This window comes from Hoplias malabaricus, chromosome 13 (assembly GCF_029633855.1).
Source record: "Hoplias malabaricus isolate fHopMal1 chromosome 13, fHopMal1.hap1, whole genome shotgun sequence".
NCBI classification, from domain to species: Eukaryota; Metazoa; Chordata; class Actinopteri; order Characiformes; family Erythrinidae; genus Hoplias; species Hoplias malabaricus.
The window spans coordinates 22,308,412-22,328,904 of record NC_089812.1 but is presented as its reverse complement, the minus strand read 5'-3'; the positions used below and the strand labels follow the sequence as shown (position 1 = coordinate 22,328,904).

At 40.9% G+C, this 20,493-nt stretch overlaps 1 protein-coding gene across 3 annotated transcripts; it reads right to left on the bottom strand.

Moving 5' to 3' along the window:
* Positions 1–8,865: 8,865 nt before the first annotated feature.
* Positions 8,866–17,614, bottom strand: LOC136665457 (uncharacterized). 3 transcript variants are annotated; one of them, XM_066643098.1, is made up of 11 exons: positions 17,549–17,614; positions 15,051–15,152; positions 14,741–14,848; positions 13,972–14,089; positions 13,223–13,330; positions 12,454–12,571; positions 11,705–11,812; positions 10,946–11,053; positions 10,187–10,294; positions 9,209–9,281; positions 8,866–9,047 (listed from the first exon to the last, which is right to left on the bottom strand). In XM_066643098.1, exons 4-10 carry the CDS (start codon positions 13,974–13,976, stop codon positions 9,216–9,218), a joined length of 621 nt encoding a protein of 206 aa, XP_066499195.1. In that variant the 5' UTR covers positions 13,977–14,089; positions 14,741–14,848; positions 15,051–15,152; positions 17,549–17,614; the 3' UTR covers positions 8,866–9,047; positions 9,209–9,215. The 3 variants fall into 3 exon arrangements, 2 of the variants coding, with proteins under 2 accessions (XP_066499195.1, XP_066499194.1); XM_066643097.1 differs by having other exon boundaries at positions 13,982–14,089; XR_010795247.1 differs by lacking the exons at positions 8,866–9,047; positions 9,209–9,281; positions 10,187–10,294; ... (1 more) ...; positions 11,705–11,812; positions 12,454–12,571 and having other exon boundaries at positions 13,213–13,330.
* Positions 17,615–20,493: the final 2,879 nt, after the last annotated feature.

Below are 20,493 nucleotides of genomic sequence, written 5' to 3'. Positions count from 1 at the left end.
GAGATTAAAATCTGTCACAGATCTCCACTTCATTCCCGGCATGTGTTTTGCCAGCTCCTCTCGACCCCGGGATACACCCTGGATTTATTCCCCATCATTCAGTGTGTGGCGATCAGGAGCTCATGAGTCTGAAACACACACTGGGTCCGTATTATCCTGAAAAACCTACCTGAGGGCAAAGAGACGGCGGACCACTGTTGGCCCCCTAGTGCACGGTGTTTTCGGGGCGGACCACTGGTGATTAAACAGAATTTTATACAAAATGCCACATTTTAGCACTTTTCCATTCACAGTCCAGTTTACATTTTTTCCTTCATTAGGTTCTTTTCTTATCCTTTATGAATAAGAATAGTAAATAATTTTAATCCAGCACAGTGTCTACATTTTTATCATAATCATTTTATATCAGGCTTATACTCATTATTATATCACTCAGAGTTGTTGGTAATATTTGTATTAGTTTGTTTTCCAGAATAAAATTCTCTGTGAGTGTAAAATCTGTTTGAGGAGATTATAAATGAGTTATATCCTGTACAGGACAGTAATTTGAGTGGTTCGATGGTGGACCAGCAGTGGTCTAAAGTCAGTGGTGTGCCAGCCTTTTTATGCCAGTGGACCGATATATGTTCGCTGTCTGAGCTCAGTGACGCCAGAAAATTTAAGCTTAAAGTTACAGTCAGTCAATTTTCCCACAAACATTTTAGCTATGCAACTTTACTGTTACATTCTATGTAAAGTACCAAATGCTCCACTCACCATACTCGAGCACCAAGTCCATCTGTTGCTCTGCATACATTGTTACCCCACAAAGCAGGTGTGATGTGGTGATGGATCATTCTCAGCGCTGCAGTGACACTGACGTGGTGGTGGTGTGTTAGTGTGTGTTGTGCTGGTGCGAGTGGATCAGACACAGCAGTGCTGCTGGAGTTTTTAAACCCTGTGTCCACTCACTGTCCACTCTGTGAGACACTCCTCCCTCATTGGTCCACGTTGTAGATGTAAAGTCAGAGACAGTAGCTCATCTGTCGCTGCACATTGTGTGTCAGTCATCTCTTTAGAAATGCATAGATTATCCATTAATATTACTTTGTATCAAAACCAGATCTGTAGAACACACGCACTCAGCCTCCCACACACACAAACACACACATACACACATACACACACTCACCCACCTACCCACACTGGGGTCTGGATGTGGTCTGAATGCAGGAGGTAGGGTTAATTTTGTTAACGTAAACTATGACAAAAGTACTTGTTGACAGCCTACTTTTCACATCAAAAACTAGATCAGAACTAAATAAAACTAATAATTTGACAATGAGAACTATGACGAAATGTTCTGAACATTTTGTCATTGAATAAATACTAAACAAAAATGTGATTTTGAAAATTACAAGGAAATTAAAACAGAAAACTGCTCCAAGTGTCTCGATTCCCAAAAAATCGGTTCTTTGCTTGTCTGGGAGTCGTTTGTATCAGCTGTCGGGCAGTGATTCATAGAGTTAAATCTCATGGAGTCGACTCAGTCTCGGTTTGTAGTTTGTAGCAAGCAGGGTTTTAAAGGCTGACTGCACTGAAGGCAGGGTTTTTATAGAGTGAAGGCACATCAATCTATTACTAACTCTGATTGGTTCTGTCGCAGACCTGACATCACGTACTCCAAACATAGCCCGCCCACTAAACATCCAGCAGAAAAACTGTGAAAAATATAGTTAAAAATAATCTCAGAGCACATTCACCTCCTCACAGAGAGACACCGGTCAGGAGGGACATGAGTGGACAGTGGCTTTAATAAAGATTACAGACCCTTCCCGCTCATCAATGCTACATCAGAACTTAACAACCGCAGCCTTCCAGTGAATGTTGATGCACATATTTCTGTTTTTCTCCTTCATTCTGCAATGATCAGAGGATAATGGATAAGTGACAGGCGTTTGTTTTATCAGAGTCTGTGTTAAATATCACTGTCAGTCTTTCAGAGATAACCTTTTCTCCAGCATATCCCTGCACTCCGAGATGTGTCAGAAACCTCGTCTCGGGCGTGATGGGCCGTCAGCCGGAGATTAGAGCTGCTGTTAAACAGCGGTTAAACACAAACGTTTAAAAATATCACAGACATTGCCTCAGATTTACAGTCGATCCGCCCTCACACACGAGGAGTCCAGAGCTCACTATGAGGCTAATGTTGCTAACAAACACTGAAAGTCAGTAGTCACCCAAAGAGCGCGCTACGTTGAACACCTCTTTTTCAGCAGCTCTGCTTCTGGAAGTTAAACTCCTATTAAAATTCTCCAGAGTCATATTCAAAAATAAATTATTAATTATTATTTAAAGACACCGCGACCCTGAACTGGATAGCAAACTCACACAGAGGAATTTGTTCTCTGCATTTACACCAATCCGTGCAGTGAAACACACATTTACACACAGTAGAGAACACTAGGGGGCAGTGAGCATACATTCCTGGAGCACTGGGAATGAGGGGGGAGCAGTTGGGAGGTAGGTGACTTGCGCAAGGGCACTTCAGTCATGACCTTCTGACTCTGGGGATCGACTTGGCCACCTTCCGCTTACACGCCCAGTTCCCTCACCACCAGGCCACAGCTGCCCTCATTTATGGCTTCAACTAGAGCAGAGTTCATCCTTTCACTGTCTGCTGCTCAGGGAGAGTCTACATTGGCTTGATAAATTAAATGGATAATAATGAAAATCCCTGTCTCCATTATGAATGGGACTTTTACATCCAGCGCTATAGCTTTCAGCATTACTGTGCGCAAGTTCCCCTTAAAAATTGTCCATTTCTGTGGAGGATGTTTTACAAGAGACCTCACTAATGTCCATGTGGCTGGATGCCATCAGATATTCACAGTACTCACTGAAGATAAGGAAATAATGTGGAAAGGGACCCTCTGGAGCAGTGTGGATGAATCCCTTTGGGATGAGTTTTGGGAAGTGGCATGATCCAGAACTAATCATCCAACATCATCACCTGACCTTACCAATGTTCTCGCACCTGAATGCCATCAAATCCTAACAGCAATGTTCCAGTACCTACAGTAAAAACTTCCCGGAAGAGTGGAGGAGTTCCTGATTAGTCGGTTCGGAATCTCGGAAGCCATTCTTCCACGAACCAGCGTCAGAGTCAAGCCCAGAGCAAATCCCTGTTTTCTAATCCTTGTGTTTACTGAACCCAGCTGTCCGGGCTCACCTCCTAACTGCGGCCCTCTGGCGCAAACCCAGCCCCCATCTGATCTGAACAGATCTGACAGAACTGGACACCTCTGACCCGACCAGAACCATCACAGAACCTGAATCATCCCTCCACCAAGTGGATCTAATGACCCGTAATCTGAGGTCAGCTCCTCCTCCACTGCCCAGAGAACCTGGATTCACACGAGCCGAGGGGCTTCTACACACGTCCATACGACCCGGTTTCCCAAAGCAGAATTCCAGAAACACAGGCCTCTGTGTCAGAGATAAGTAATAAATACATCTTCAGAACTCAGAAGAGGAACCAAGATTCAAAAAGAGAACCTCTTAAAGGCAATGCTCACAATGGTTATTAAAAAACACTTTTTTATAGAACTTACTAATTCCTCACTATTTGCTTCTCTCCTGTCGGTAATGGTTAAAAAAAACAAATGGTCTTGTTTCAGTATGGTAGTCTCTCTCTCTCTCTCTCTCTCTCTGGTTGTGGCAGATGGATCTGGAGGTTTTTAAATAACGGAGACTACAAACTGAGAAAAGGATACTGCTCTATTCTTGCTCCATAGGGGGGTGACACTGACTTTTTTGCTGAAGATGGAAATATCTCCAAACTCAAGAGATGACTAACTGCATTAGCAACAGCGCTACAAAACTAAGCAACTCAAGTCAATTTACACTTCAGCCAAACAACAGGGTTTTTCCTCAATCACACCACTCCACCTTTAAAATACACTTAGCTTTTGAATGTAAACAGTCAGAGAGAACTGCATTTACCCACAATCATAGGTTTTCCCTTTAAATAACATAAGGAAGAACCAGAGAAAGATGATCTAAGACTCAAAAGGAGAACTCCATACTCCATAAAGAACAAGAGATAGGACAAATGAGAGGTTCTCCTTTTGAGTCTTGGTTTCAGATTTGTTATTCATGAGGTTCTTTTCTTCTAGACTTGGTTCCTCTCTCAGGTTATTCATATTCTTCATGAGGTTCCACTTTCTGCCTTGGTTCCTCAGCAGTTCTTTCTCATGCTCTTTGAGATGTTCTTCTTTCTTGTTTCCTGTCAGTGGTTCTCCTTCATTTTCTTTTTGAGGGTCCGGTCTGGCTCATGCTCTTGGATGGAGCTCTGTAACTCCAGGGAACACAGTTCCACTGTTCCACAGCCCTGTGCTGGGGGCTTTACTCCCCTCTAGCCCACACTTGGTCTTGAACTTGACATGATGCAGCTGCTCCAGAGCATCCCACTGTATTTCAGGTATTTCTATGAAGATGATACCTACTGTGTTCACTATGGGCACACCTCATTCATTCATTCAGTCCATCACAGGGTGTGGTACCCTTCATGAGACTTGTGTCCCTGCAGTGTGTGTGTGTGTGTGTGTTTCTGTTCTCTCTGTAGTTGCTGGGTGTGTTTACAGCAGCTGTGTGAGTTGGTGGCATGCCTTTAGCGCTATAGCATTAACTCTGTCATCTTCAGACCACTGAGTATTCAAACCCCTACCCCCACCCCCACCACCACAGCCTCACAGAGCTTCACCATCTTCATACATCCCCCGTGTCCCCCCGGTCCTATGGTATTTAATCTCCACACTCCTCCATATCTCAGCCTGTGGATATTCACAAACACACACAGCAAACAGCGATAAACAACCCAACCTCACCTAGCCCTTAGCAACCAGACTAAAGAATGAGTGCAGCAAAGATAATATTAGCGGCATCTCTCTCTTTCTTTGTCTCTCTCAATATCTCTCTGTGACCTGCTTTGGTAAAAACCCTACAGCAGCGTTCTTCTCCTGTCTAAACAGCCCTGTTCAGAACACCCACTTTCAGTGCCTGTCCCTTTAAATGATAAGGAGCCGCTCTCTGTTCACCCCGACCCTGAGCGCACAGCAGTGAGGAGTGAGGAGCAGAAGCTCAGGTTTTTAGCTGTTTTCGCTTGGTTCTCTTTCTTCTCTGTTCTCATTTTCTCAGTTTTTACTCAGTGCTCTTATTTCTCCACGCTCGTTGTGCCTGTTTTGCTGCATTGAAACTTGTCTTTGTGCTCTCCCATAAACGAGGGTCCAGAGCTGTGATTGGACAGTCTCAGACGAGGGGTGTGGGCAATTCTAAAGTCTCTGCACTTGATGTCAGAAGCAGAGCAGAGTCGGAACAGCTTGCTTTATCCCATGTTTTCTAATTAAAGCAGCACACAGAAAACTGATTTTGGTCTTGTTTCACAGTATGTTTGTGTGTGTGTATACACTCTAAAAAGGGTGGATTGTTTATGTAGATCAGATGGAAAAGCACTGGTAGATGGTGCTTGGTTTCACAAACTACAGCTGAATTATCAACTGCGCTCAAATCTCTGCATGTTTCCACATTGTATAAAGGATTCATGGATCAGTTGATGAAGGGTTTGTGATCCTTCCTCGCGGTCAAACAACCTCTTGATTTCACGCAAGATTTAACCAGGCACTTGTTTTAATTTATAAGACATGGTGTTATTGCATTGTGGACCCACATTAATCAAATACAATCCCCTGGGGGTCCGTCTGGGTGATTATTCTCTCAGAATCACATTAAAACTCTGTGTTTGAGGAGAGAGGACAAGAGCAGGAGGTAAACACGCTGCTGTCCACTGATGGACAGTGTTTACTTGACTTGCCATGTCTCCATCAAACACTCGGTCAGGCACAGGGGCTCTGGAAAACAGCTGTAGTGAGACGGCAGGAATTTCGACAGGCAGAAATCAAAACAAACCAGCTGGTCTCTTGTACCTTCATTTTCCTCTTGTCTAGAGCATAATTGACCGTCCAAGTAAAGTCCAGAGACAAGAGACGTGTCCTACAATACAGGGTGGGCCATTTATATGGATACACCTTAATAAAATGGGAATGGTTGGTGATATTAACTTCCTGTTTGTGGCACATTAGTATATGGGAGGGGGGAAACTTTTCAAGATGGGTGGTGATCATGGCGGCCATTTTGAAATTGGCCATTTTGGATCCAACTTTTGTTTTTTCAATGGGAGGGACATGTGACACGTCAGACTTGTTGGGAATTTCACAAGAAAAACAATGGTGTGCTTGGTTTTAACATAACTTTATTAACTTTATTCTTTCATGAGTTATTTACAAGTTTATTACCACTTCTAAAATGTGTTCAAAGTGCAGCCCATTTTGTTGGATTGTCAATGCAACCCTCTTCTCCCACTCTTCACACACTGATAGCAACAAAAGTTGGATCCAAAATGGCCGACTTCAAAATGGCTGCCATGTTCACAACCCTTCTTGAAAAGTTTCCCCCCTCCCATATACTAATGTGCCACAAACAGGAAGTTAGTATCACCAACCATTTCCGTTTTATTAAGGTGTATCCATATAAATGGCCCACCCTGTAGTTCACAGGCTAGGTTTACTACTACAACACACTCCAGTCTGTGACAATGACGTGGTGGTGGTGTGTTAGTGTGTGTTGTGCTGGTGCAAGTGGCTCAGACACAGCAGTGCTGCTGGAGATTTTAAACCCCTCAGAGTTTAAAATGTGTCCAGTAAATTGGCCAATGTGGGGAGTACAAAGTAAATGTTTTATTAAACTGGCCGATCAGTAGAAGTACAAGACAGGCATTTCTAATAAAGTGGCCAGTGAGGGAACATGAAGTAGGTGTTTCTGATAAAGTGGCCAGCGAGTGTATACTCAATTCTAGCAGGAAATGAGCTCCAGGTGATTGTGTGTTTACACCGTGTGAGGATTTCCCTCAGCCGCTGATGGTCCCTGGTGGTGAAGAGGGGGTGCAGTGAAGGACTGAATGATGGACGGATTGCGTAGATGGAGAGGGCAATGACGCAGGACATCCAAATCCTCCGCACCTGTTCTCACACTCCTCCGACCGCAGGATTACAGCCCCCAGTAAAACCAACAGGGTTCTGTCCCAGAAACAGAACTCAGATTAACCCCTTCATCTCCAACAGTCTTAGTGGTTCTTCACAATCTACACAACTTTATACATTAGTGTCATAACAGATGCTGAATCATTTATAATAGACACTGAATAATTTATAACAGATACTGAATCATTCATAACTGATACTAAATAATTTATAATAAATACTGAATCATTAATAACATACTGAATCATTTATAATAGATACTGAATCATTTATGACAGATACTGAATCATTTATAACAGATACTGAATCACTTTAATAAATACGGAAACCCTAATAAAATACTGAATGATTTCTAACAGATACTGAATAATACCGTTTCATATCGTATTTGGGATAGGGGTAAGCTTACTGTAATACATGTGATAAAGCCTCAAGGTGTGTGTGTGTGTGTGTGTGTTTGTGTGTGTGTGAAGAACTGAATCCTGCAGCTGATTCTTCTGTAAATCAGAAGGTGTTTGGGATTTGTGTGGATCCTGAACACACTTCATTTTTTACTGAGAAAATAAAACACTAAATCGATAACTGGACAAAACACACACATGCACACACACACACACACACACACATACTGGTTTCCATGGTTGATGGGGACCAGCTTTTTGAACATCACTTGTGGGGACCACCCTTTCTAAAGGTCCTAGGAGTATGAAAAAAATCAGGTACACTAACTATAGCATTGTGAGCATATACACGTCTTTAAACTTCAGAAAAGTTGAAGTATCTGCTCTGATCTGTTCTGATCGTGCTAAATGGGGACCTCAAAAATATCAAGTCAACATAACTGATGGGGACCTCATATACATATTATTTGCATAATTCACACAGATTTCCATTTGACTTGTGGGGACCTTGTAACAAAATGTTATTAATGAAAAATCACATGCTTTAAGATAGCAAATGGTAAGAATAATGCATTGTTCAAATATCAAATGCATCAGAAAGCATTTTTTTAAATATTTAATATTAAAAAATTGTAAATTGAAAGAAAATTTGCAATATTTGCAACAATAGTTACATGTCTTTTAAGTTTATTGTTGCTTAGTTGGTCATTGGTAGAAATGTAGCATGAAGTCAGCAAATGGTGCTAGTGATAGAATGCATCACTCATGTAATCATCTTAATCACATTGCAGAATTTGCTTTGATTAATACTGATTTAATAGGAATACATCTATTAAAGATATTATTGAAAGATAAATCATTGAAAGAGTAGTGAATTACTGTCTAAATTGTTTCCACCATGTGCAAACCTTTTATTTTCTACTGCGAGAACAACTGTTTCTGAAATTTAATATTTTTAAACCAGATTTTAACCATTACTCACATGACACTTAACACTATAATAAAACTACTACTAACTAATTTAACTTCAGCACATTAAACTCACGTTTAAATAGCAGAATTCACCTTTTAATTTTCAAATTTTCAATTCAAATTTGGAAGCAACAATTAAACTCTGTGCCTGGCAAAAATAAAAGGATATTCTTCTTACAGCAAAAAAAAGTGCTACATTTAAATGCATGGTATTTTAATTATTATTAAAAACAATTTGAAGTAAAATCCAAATGCTTTTTAAAAGTTAGGAAATGAAGAACTACATTCAGTAGACTTTTCAGCCATGTGCAGTGTGCGTTCCTGCGACGTGTATGTAAACAAATAAATGCCATACCAGATACTTCGTGATCTTCACACTATTTATTCTGAAATTTCCTTTTGTAGAGTGTAATTGAATTATGAAGGTAGAATTTCCGGTTCTGCCAGCCTCGGTTTTAAAGAGCGTCACGTTCAGCCCATAAACACTTCTCACAGTTTGATGGTACAATACAAGATGAGATGAACAGATTGTACTTTCTGCTATCTGTACATCTGTCTGTTGCCAAAGTGTTTTCTTCTTCCAAGAGGCTTTCAGTACCTGAAAGAGGTCAAATCAGAATTGTAATTGCAAGTAGTTGTAGACATATGACTAGATAGAGCTGTAGACTGGTGGCTGGATATAATGGTTGAATAAGAGATGGCAAAAAATATGGAGTATCAATGTTGATCAAATGCAAAGAGAAATATAGATCAGTGTACCTGTGAATTAACACATGGAAGACTGCAGGTGAGCACAGCTGACATTTAGGCACAGGAGTGCATGTCTGTATACCTGTGAATTAGAAACAGAGAAATATGGGTCAGTATGGCTGTTGATTAGACACTGATCAGAGAGAATCTGTACTGTTTTGAATTAAGCACACAGAAGAGTGCAGGTCAGTATGGCTGTGGATTAGACAGAGGAATGTGGGCCAGTGTGGCTATGGGCTGGACAGGAAGGACTGCAGGTCAGTCTGGCTGTGGATTAGACACACAGAAGAGTGCAGGTCAGTCTTGCTGTGGATTAGATATGAAGGACTACAGGTCAGTATGACTGTGGGCCAACATGGCTGTGGATTAGACACACAGAAGAATGCAAGTCAGTCTGGAGCTCATTAGATCTAAAGGATGTGATTGGCCAGGTACAATGCGGAGGACCAGGCCTTGGGTCAGGTGATTCATGGAAAGCTTTTAGTAAGGCCACATAACCAGAGAGAAGGCAAAGGATGAGGCGGCGGGGTGTGCAACAGTAGCGTCACTGCCTGCATTCACACTTCGAGAACAAAACAGGCCTTGTGGGGACCTTCATCACACAACAATACGGTTCCTTATGGGGACCTGTCTCACACATCAATACGATACCTTAAGGGGACCGATTCTGTGTTATAGCTCTCATAGATTCTACTCACACACTGATTGAAGGAAAGTGTGTTGTGGGGACGACGTAAGTGTCCAGAATAGAGTGACAATTTACCAAGAAAATAGCCTCAGTGGAGGATAAAATCTGCCATCCTCATTCCTCTACCTTTACCCTTCCAGGTGCAATACCGTAAACTGACTAGTCTAATAATTCACATTAAAAATCATCACAAAAAGCTTCTTGCCTTTTTCTATCTGCCTTAAAAAACAACAAAAATAACAAAAACATGACAAAGACAGGCTGTAGAATTATATCAGAAGTTATTAACGTCATTTTACCAGTGAAGAAGTGCTGTTTGGACAAGTAGCATCATGCATTTTGGTCTCTGAGTGGAGAGAGTGACAGGAGTCATCCTCTGCCACGTTATTAGCTGCAATACTGGTCGACTGAAAACACATATCATAAGGACAATATGTTAAAATACAAAAAACAGAAGGAACACATGGTGAATTCAAGCTCAATACTGCATAACATGCAAATAAACGGACCACTTGGTCATGTAACATATCTAAGATGAGTTGCCTGGCAACCTAGATTAGACATCAGAGACAAAAGTTAAAATAATCATTAAAATACATTGTCCTGTCAAGCCAAGTTCTGTCTGCATTCACACTTCGTGAACAAAACAGGCCTTGTGGGGACCTTCATCACACAACAATACGGTTCCTTTTGGGGACCTGTCTCACACATCAATACGATACATTAAGGGGACCGATTCTGTGTTATAGCTCTCATAGATTCTACTCACACACTGATTGAAGGAAAGTGTGTTGTGGGGACGACGTAAGTGTCCAGAATAGAGTGACAATTTACCAAGAAAATAGCCTCAGTAGAGGATATAATCTGCCATCCTCATTCCTCTACCTTCACCCATCCAGGTGCAATACCGTAAACTGACTAGTGTAATAATTCACACTAAATATCATCACAAAAAGCTCCTTGCCTTTTTCTATCTTCCTTAAAAAACAACAAAAATAACAAAAACATGACAAAGACAGGCTGTAGAATTATATCAGAAGTGACTAACTTCATTGTACCGCTAAAGAAGTGCTGTTTGGACGAGTAGCATCATGCATCTGGGTCTCTGAGTGGAGAGAGGGACAGGAGTCATCCTCTGCCACGTTATTAGCTGCAATACCGGTCGACTGAAAACACATATCATAAGGACATTATGTTAAAATACAAAAAACAGAAGGAACACATGGTGAATTCAATCTCAATACTGCATAACATGCAAATAAACTGACCACTTGGTCATGTAACATATCTAAGATGAGTTGCCTGGCAACCTAGATCAGACATCAGAGACAAAAGTTAAAATAATCATTAAAATACATTGTCCTGTCAAGCCAAGTTCTGTCTGCATTCACACTTCGTGAACAAAACAGGCCTTGTGGGGACCTTCATCACACAACAATACGGTTCCTTATGGGGACCTGTCTCACACATCAATACGATACCTTAAGGGGACCAATTCTGTGTTATAGCTCTCATAGATTCTACTCACACACTGATTGAAGGAAAGTGTGTTGTGGGGACGACGTAAGTGTCCAGAATAGAGTGACAATTTACCAAGAAAATAGCCTCAGTGGAGGATATAATCTGCCATCCTCATTCCTCTACCTTCACCCATCCAGGTGCAATACCGTAAACTGACTAGTGTAATAATTCACACTAAATATCATCACAAAAAGCTCCTTGCCTTTTTCTATCTTCCTTAAAAAACAACAAAAATAACAAAAACATGACAAAGACAGGCTGTAGAATTATATCAGAAGTGACTAACTTCATTGTACCGCTGAAGAAGTGCTGTTTGGACGAGTAGCATCATGCATCTGGGTCTCTGAGTGGAGAGAGGGACAGGAGTCATCCTCTGCCACGTTATTAGCTGCAATACCGGTCGACTGAAAACACATATCATAAGGACATTATGTTAAAATACAAAAAACAGAAGGAACACATGGTGAATTCAATCTCAATACTGCATAACATGCAAATAAACTGACCACTTGGTCATGTAACATATCTAAGATGAGTTGCCTGGCAACCTAGATCAGACATCAGAGACAAAAGTTAAAATAATCATTAAAATACATTGTCCTGTCAAGCCAAGTTCTGTCTGCATTCACACTTCGTGAACAAAACAGGCCTTGTGGGGACCTTCATCACACAACAATACGGTTCCTTATGGGGACCTGTCTCACACATCAATACGATACCTTAAGGGGACCAATTCTGCGTTATAGCTCTCATAGATTCTACTCACACACTGATTGAAGGAAAGTGTGTTGTGGGGACGACGTAAGTGTCCAGAATAGAGTGACAATTTACCAAGAAAATAGCCTCAGTGGAGGATATAATCTGCCATCCTCATTCCTCTACCTTCACCCATCCAGGTGCAATACCGTAAACTGACTAGTGTAATAATTCACACTAAATATCATCACAAAAAGCTCCTTGCCTTTTTCTATCTTCCTTAAAAAACAACAAAAATAACAAAAACATGACAAAGACAGGCTGTAGAATTATATCAGAAGTGACTAACTTCATTGTACCGCTGAAGAAGTGCTGTTTGGACGAGTAGCATCATGCATCTGGGTCTCTGAGTGGAGAGAGGGACAGGAGTCATCCTCTGCCACGTTATTAGCTGCAATACCGGTCGACTGAAAACACATATCATAAGGACATTATGTTAAAATACAAAAAACAGAAGGAACACATGGTGAATTCAATCTCAATACTGCATAACATGCAAATAAACTGACCACTTGGTCATGTAACATATCTAAGATGAGTTGCCTGGCAACCTAGATCAGACATCAGAGACAAAAGTTAAAATAATCATTAAAATACATTGTCCTGTCAAGCCAAGTTCTGTCTGCATTCACACTTCGTGAACAAAACAGGCCTTGTGGGGACCTTCATCACACAACAATACGGTTCCTTATGGGGACCTGTCTCACACATCAATACGATACCTTAAGGGGACCAATTCTGTGTTATAGCTCTCATAGATTCTACTCACACACTGATTGAAGGAAAGTGTGTTGTGGGGACGACGTAAGTGTCCAGAATAGAGTGACAATTTACCAAGAAAATAGCCTCAGTGGAGGATATAATCTGCCATCCTCATTCCTCTACCTTCACCCATCCAGGTGCAATACCGTAAACTGACTAGTGTAATAATTCACACTAAATATCATCACAAAAAGCTCCTTGCCTTTTTCTATCTTCCTTAAAAAACAACAAAAATAACAAAAACATGACAAAGACAGGCTGTAGAATTATATCAGAAGTGACTAACTTCATTGTACCGCTGAAGAAGTGCTGTTTGGACGAGTAGCATCATGCATCTGGGTCTCTGAGTGGAGAGAGGGACAGGAGTCATCCTCTGCCACGTTATTAGCTGCAATACCGGTCGACTGAAAACACATATCATAAGGACATTATGTTAAAATACAAAAAACAGAAGGAACACATGGTGAATTCAATCTCAATACTGCATAACATGCAAATAAACTGACCACTTGGTCATGTAACATATCTAAGATGAGTTGCCTGGCAACCTAGATCAGACATCAGAGACAAAAGTTAAAATAATCATTAAAATACATTGTCCTGTCAAGCCAAGTTCTGTCTGCATTCACACTTCGTGAACAAAACAGGCCTTGTGGGGACCTTCATCACACAACAATACGGTTCCTTATGGGGACCTGTCTCACACATCAATACGATACCTTAAGGGGACCAATTCTGTGTTATAGCTCTCATAGATTCTACTCACACACTGATTGAAGGAAAGTGTGTTGTGGGGACGACGTAAGTGTCCAGAATAGAGTGACAATTTACCAAGAAAATAGCCTCAGTGGAGGATATAATCTGCCATCCTCATTCCTCTACCTTCACCCATCCAGGTGCAATACCGTAAACTGACTAGTGTAATAATTCACACTAAATATCATCACAAAAAGCTCCTTGCCTTTTTCTATCTTCCTTAAAAAACAACAAAAATAACAAAAACATGACAAAGACAGGCTGTAGAATTATATCAGAAGTGACTAACTTCATTGTACCGCTGAAGAAGTGCTGTTTGGACGAGTAGCATCATGCATCTGGGTCTCTGAGTGGAGAGAGGGACAGGAGTCATCCTCTGCCACGTTATTAGCTGCAATACCGGTCGACTGAAAACACATATCATAAGGACAATATGTTAAAATACAAAAAACAGAAGGAACACATGGTGAATTCAAGCTCAATACTGCATAACATGCAAATAAACGGGCCACTTGGTCATGTAACATATCTAAGATGAGTTGCCTGGCAACCTAGATCAGACATCAGAGACAAAAGTTAAAATAATCATTAAAATACATTGTCCTGTCAAGCCAAGTTCTGTCTGCATTCACACTTCGAGAACAAAACAGGCCTTGTGGGGACCTTCATCACACAACAATACGGTTCCTTATGGGGACCTGTCTCACACATCAATACGATACCTTAAGGGGACCAATTCTGTGTTATAGCTCTCATAGATTCTACTCTCACACTGATTGAAGGAAAGTGTGTTGTGGGGACGACGTAAGTGTCCAGAATAGAGTGACAATTTACCAAGAAAATAGCCTCAGTGGAGGATAAAATCTGCCATCCTCATTCCTCTACCTTTACCCTTCCAGGTGCAATACCGTAAACTGACTAGTGTAATAATTCACACTAAAAATCATCACAAAAAGCTTCTTGCCTTTTTCTATCTGCCTTAAAAAACAACAAAAATAACAAAAACATGACAAAGACAGGCTGTAGAATTATATCAGAAGTGATTAACGTCATTTTACCAGTGAAGAAATGTTGTTTAGACGAGTAGCGTCATGCATTTTGGTCTCTGAGTGGAGAGAGGGACAGGAGTCATCCTCTGCCACGTTATTAGCTGCAACACTCGTTGACTGAAAACACATATCATAAGGACAATATGTTAAAATACAAAAAACAGAAGGAACACATGGTGAATTCAAGCTCAATACTGCATAACATGCAAATAAACTTACCACTTGGTCACGTAACATATCTAAGATCAATTTTCAAATGAATTTAGATTTGAGTACAACTTTTACTGATTACGAATAGCTCCTGGTTGGACACTGGTACCTGCTAGTTAGTTTTCATGTTGTGCTCATCAGTCCAAGCCTTTAAATGTACAGGCTGGTTGGAGCTCTTAACATCTCCAGTGGCAGTTGTTTCTTCAGTTACCTGTGAACACATTGTTCATAAATAATTTGCCTTCTGATTGTATAGGGATTGTATTTACTTAATTCTATGCAATATGATGCAGTATTTATTGTGTAATTTAGTCTGTAAACACTCAGACTTTTCCACCATAATTTGTAACATGTAAATTTATTATAAAGATATTAAATAAATAAGTCATTATTACTGCTGTGTTCTTTAACGTGTAACCAAACCTTCAGTAGCTTCTCAAAACATATGTGACTTTGATTTCCTGTTTAATAATAATAATAATACATTTTATTTCATAGGTGCCTTTCTGTCACACAAGGACACCTTACTAAGAGTACAAAGTAAACAATAAACATAAATAATACCGAAAAACACACAAGTATACAGTATTGGAAAAAAAACAATGCAACTGAGTAATTTTAAAGAAAATGCTATCTTAAACAGGTGGGTTTTGAGTGAAGACTTGAATTGTGGGAGTGAGTTTATGTTCTGTATGTTGGGGGGTAAATTGTTCCAAAGCTGGGGAGCAGAGTGGCTGAAAGCTCTAATTCCCATGGAAGTGAGACAGGCAGGGGGAACAGTCAAGTGAATGGAGGAGGATCTGAGGGTGCGAGAGGGAGTTACAACATGGAGGAGATTGGAAAGATACGGTGGAGACAGATTGTGGATGGCCTTGAATGTTAACAGAAGGATCTTGTAATCAATGCGTAACTTGACCAGAAGCCAGTGGAGCTGTTGCAGAACAGGAGTGATGTGGTGGATGGAGGGGGTTCTAGTGATGATACGGGCAACTGAGTTCTGGACCAGTTGAAGCTTATGAAGAGATTTGTGGGTAATACCCAAAAGGAGGTAGTTGCAGTAATTAAGGCGGGAAGTGACAAGACTGCGGACAAGGATGGCAGTGGTATGGGGAGTAAGGGAGGGGTGGAGACGGTTGATGTTACGGAGATTAAAATAGGCAGACCGGGTAATGTTATTGATATGAGATTGAAAAGAAAGAGTACTGTCGAGGATGACACCCAGACTCTCTACTAGTGGGGAGGGGAGAAAAGAACAATTGTCAATGTTAAGAGAAAAGCTGTCAGTTTTGGATAATGTTGATTTAGTACCAATGAGAAGAACCTCAGTTTTATCGCTGTTGAGTTTAAGTAAATTTAGGGAAAGCCAAGATTTTATTTCCATTAAGCAGTCAGTAAGGGAGAGGGGAGGGAGGTTGGAAGTGGGCTTACAGGCAAGGTAGAGCTGGGTGTCATCCGCGTAACAGTGGAAATTGATGTTGGCCATATTGATATTGAAATATGACCAAGCGGAAGAATATAAATGATGAAGAGCACACCTGAAGTGACAGGAGAAGGGTGGGACGTGGAAGTTTTAAGCTGGATGTACTGAGTGCGGCTGGAGAGGTATGATTTGAACCAGTTTAGAGGGATCTGAGTGATACCAACGGAGGATAGTCTATTGAGGAGTGTGGGGCGACAGATAGTTTCAAATGCTGCACTCAGGTCCAGGAGGATGAGGATGGAGAGTAAACCAGAATCAGTTGCCATTAGGAGGTCATTGGTGATTTTTATGAGAGCAGTTTCAGTGCTATGGAGAGGGCGGAAGCCAGATCGGAACTGTTACATACAGTTTGTTTTGAGATAGAAGAATATATAGTTGAGACCCTACTATTTTCTCAAGACTTTTGGAAATGAAGGGTAAATTTGAGATTGAAATTGTTAAGATCAGCACCAGTTTTTTTTTAGAATTGGAGTAATTACAGCAGTTTTAAAGGATGGAGGAACAGTTCCAGTGGAAAGAGAGGAGTGGATGATGGCAGAAATGAGAGAGACTAGAGAAGGAAGACAAGCTTTAACCAAAACTGTGGGGAGAGGGTCCAGCTACAGGGTCCAGGTTACATAATCAACATTGTCTACTCAGAAAACAGAAACTAAACTGTTAAATATCTTGTGCAATGCTAGCTAACGTTAGCTTTAAAGGTAGCGCAGTTTCATCGCCCATAGCTGCTTGGAGCAAACTTATATCAGCTTTTCTTTATAAAACCACGAGGCTGAAATGGCGTCCTATCAACCCGTTTGGTTCGAATTCTTCCGTTCCACCTTAAACTGGCACAGCTTACTTTAAATGTCTATGCTTGATATGCTCTATGTTTAATTTTTTTGAATGTAAGCGTGGAAATGTTTGTAGTTTTATGTGTTAACTATTCAAACGGCGCGACATAACTGCACCTTAATTTATATTAAACAGAAAAATTCGAACAAAAAGCGAGTTAACAGGGCGCCATTTTCAGCCTCGAGCTCGGAGCAGGACTGGCCTTTAATCCCTGAGGCGTCAAACCGCTCTAAACAGCGCCTAAATACTCCACTGTTCTTTATTTAGTGTATTTAACAGAGGCAGTGGACACTTACTGGACACCTTTCAGCACCTCACCGCCCCGCTGTGCTCTGACGGAAGTTTAGAACTCTAACTCGCTCCCTGGTTAATTGTGAAGGGACAGTCGGCGTCCGGCGCTGATTCAAATTAAAAGCCTCCAACACAATCCGCAGTCACGCAGAAAAATAGTGTTTCATATTTTAGTGTTAGTTTAAATGTAAACATTTGCAATTTAAACACATTTACAGACTTTTGATTTAAGTATTTAACAAGAAAATATATATATTATATATTTTTTTCTTGTTAAATACTTAAATCAAAAGTCTGTAAATGTGTTTAAATTGCAAATGTTTATATTTAAACTAACACTATTTTTTAAATTAAATTTATGATGTTTGTTTTTGTTTATTTAATCCCAGTCCACTCCCTCCCTCCTCACTTTCTTCTTCTTTTTTCACTCCCTTCGTCTTCAGTCCCTCACTTAAACCATATACCAAGGGCAATGTTGTAGGGTAAAGATATTGCAGTGGCTTTTTAATTTACATAAACCCCTTCACATTGATTTGTGTGCTACTATATAGTATTAGTCATAATATTACTAAAGCTAGCTAGTTGGAAAATTTCGTAAAAAATAGCTAACTATTCATTCATTATTCATTCATTAATTATCTGTAACCGCTTATCCAGTTCAGGGTCGCGGTGGGTCCAGAACCTACCTGATCTTGAAAATTAATTAGAGCTAACTAACTAAATCTGAGTTCTGAAAACTGGTTATAATGTTTATGTGCTTACCTTGTGCTTTACTTTCGCTCCTCTGCACTTGCTCTTAGCTCCTTAGATGGCATCCCCTGCAAATAATCTTCTTTCTTGTCCATCAAATTAATTGCCATGTTTTACACTGAAAATGTCTTCTGTTCCGATGAAATCATTCCTAATGGGGACCCGGAAGTGGGCGGTACCCAACCATATATGTAAGAAGTGTGTTTTCAGAGCATAGAGTGCAATGACAATGGGGACCTATAAGGGGGCGCTACCACACACTCACACTGACGGATAAACATGTGTTACGGGCCAACTCTAAAAACCACACAGGGCCACTGTGGGCAGCTCCTACATTCGTTTAAAAGGGTTTTCCTTATGGGGACCCATGACGTGACTGTGTAAACAGTTTTTTGTCCCCATACAGTGGGGTTTACCAGAACACATACACACACACAAACGCCCCTCCCCCAAGCATCCCACAAACACAGCGCGTGATAAAAAAGGAATTGTTTAGCTCCTGATCCTTTTTCATTATTTAGCTGTAATCCAGACTCAAGACTCATATTTACCTTCATTTGTTCATTCATTCATCATCTGTGAAAGGAGTTAGGGTTAGGGGCAGGTTTATAGTTAAAGGAACATAAGGTAAGATTTGGAATTCCTGCTCCTGGTCTCCCCCTAGAGTTGGAGAGTGCAATTCACTTGTATAGAACTGTCCTAAAATCAAGGGGAAGCGGGTGTGGTTCCTACCCTCTTTCTGATGTTACATAGTGCAGTTTCTAGAGGCTCTATTCTCCCTATTACAGCTCAGTGGAGCATCACAGTGATACTGAAGCTGTAATCTTAAGGTAAAATAAATTACCTAGTGTTGCTTTAAGGCTAGGGTTTATTCCAGTAGTAGTTATGGTTATGGTTAACAGGAGTCTAAGTTGTGTATGTGTGTGTGTGTGTGTGTGTGTGTGTGTGTGTGTGTCTGTGTGTGTGTGTGTGTGTGTGTGTGTGTGTGTGTGTTCTGAAACTTAAAGGAATCCAGAAGTCCTGGGCATGATCCAGTATGGTCCAAACTGTGCTGTGCTTGTTTTGTGTGTTTTTAGGGGTTTTATTGTTTATTATTGTTTATATTTGTGTGTGTGTGTGTGTGTGTGTGTGTGTGTGTGTGTGTGTGTGTGTGTGTGTGTGTGTGTTAATGGCTCATGAGGCTCAGTGTGAGTTGGGAGCCATTCTCTCCGCAGGGGGAGGACATTAGTCCAGAGAAATGTAGTTTAGTTTGGTTCCACTTCATCAGTGCAGACGCAGTGCCTCTTGTGTTAATTGACGCTGTGCTGCGGCACGCCACTGGTGTTTATTAATGTTAGCAGCGAATAGCTTCAAGCTTTACCAAGACAGTCCTCCACTGACTGGATTTTTATTTGGGAGTTTTCTTCTCATTTATCAGCTTCAGAATTTCCAGTTCGTCCAAAATAAGATCACACTAAACCAGGACAGTAACGGCAGCACAAGCTTCTTTTCAAGTCTTTCCCAAAAGAGCTGGAGCTCAACACGCTTGAAGGAGAACACTAACATGTCTGTAATATTCGATTCCATACTTGTGTGAATACCATTAAATCCTTAATGTTTTTTTTTTATATATTTAAAGTACATACTGAGTCATTTATAGTATTTAATGAGCTATTTATAGCATTTGCTGAATAATAACTCTTAATTTCCCTGCGGTTTAAAGAATCTAACAGAATTAGTAGTTTCCTGTGTGTCACTGGGGCTGAGTCGTGGAGGATTGTGTGTCCAGCGTGTGTGATTTAGTCAGTGTGAGATTAGAGGCGGTTTATCAGTCAGTGACGATCTCACACCTCGAGGGTCTGAGCGAGACACTGAGCCATTGACAGAATTAAACTGAAATCACACTGAGATTTCACTGAGAAAACTCTGATCTCGTTACAGTGAGCATCAGTGAGCAAGACTCACAGTCTCAGAGATGAGGCTTTAACCCTCACAGCTCACAATGTACATTCCCTGGCCACTTTATCAGAAACACCCCCTTCTACTGACACTCACTGGCCACTTTATCAGAAACACCCCCCTTCTACTGACACTCACTGGCCACTTTATCAGAAACACCCCCCTTCTACTGACACTCACTGGCCACTTTATCAGAAACACCCCCCTTCTACTGACACTCACTGGCCACTTTATCAGAAACACCCCCCTTCTACTGACACTC

Coding starts and splice junctions, on each gene's coding strand:
- LOC136665457 (XM_066643097.1), bottom strand. CDS start 14,055: ATGACTCCTGTCCCTCTCTCCACTCAGAGACCCAGATGCATGATGCTA. Junction 13,331..13,981: donor CAAACAGCACTTCTTCAGCG/GTACAATGAAGT, acceptor ATGTGTTTTCAG/TCGACCGGTATTGCAGCTAA. Junction 10,295..10,945: donor CAAACAGCACTTCTTTAGCG/GTACAATGAAGT, acceptor ATGTGTTTTCAG/TCGACCAGTATTGCAGCTAA.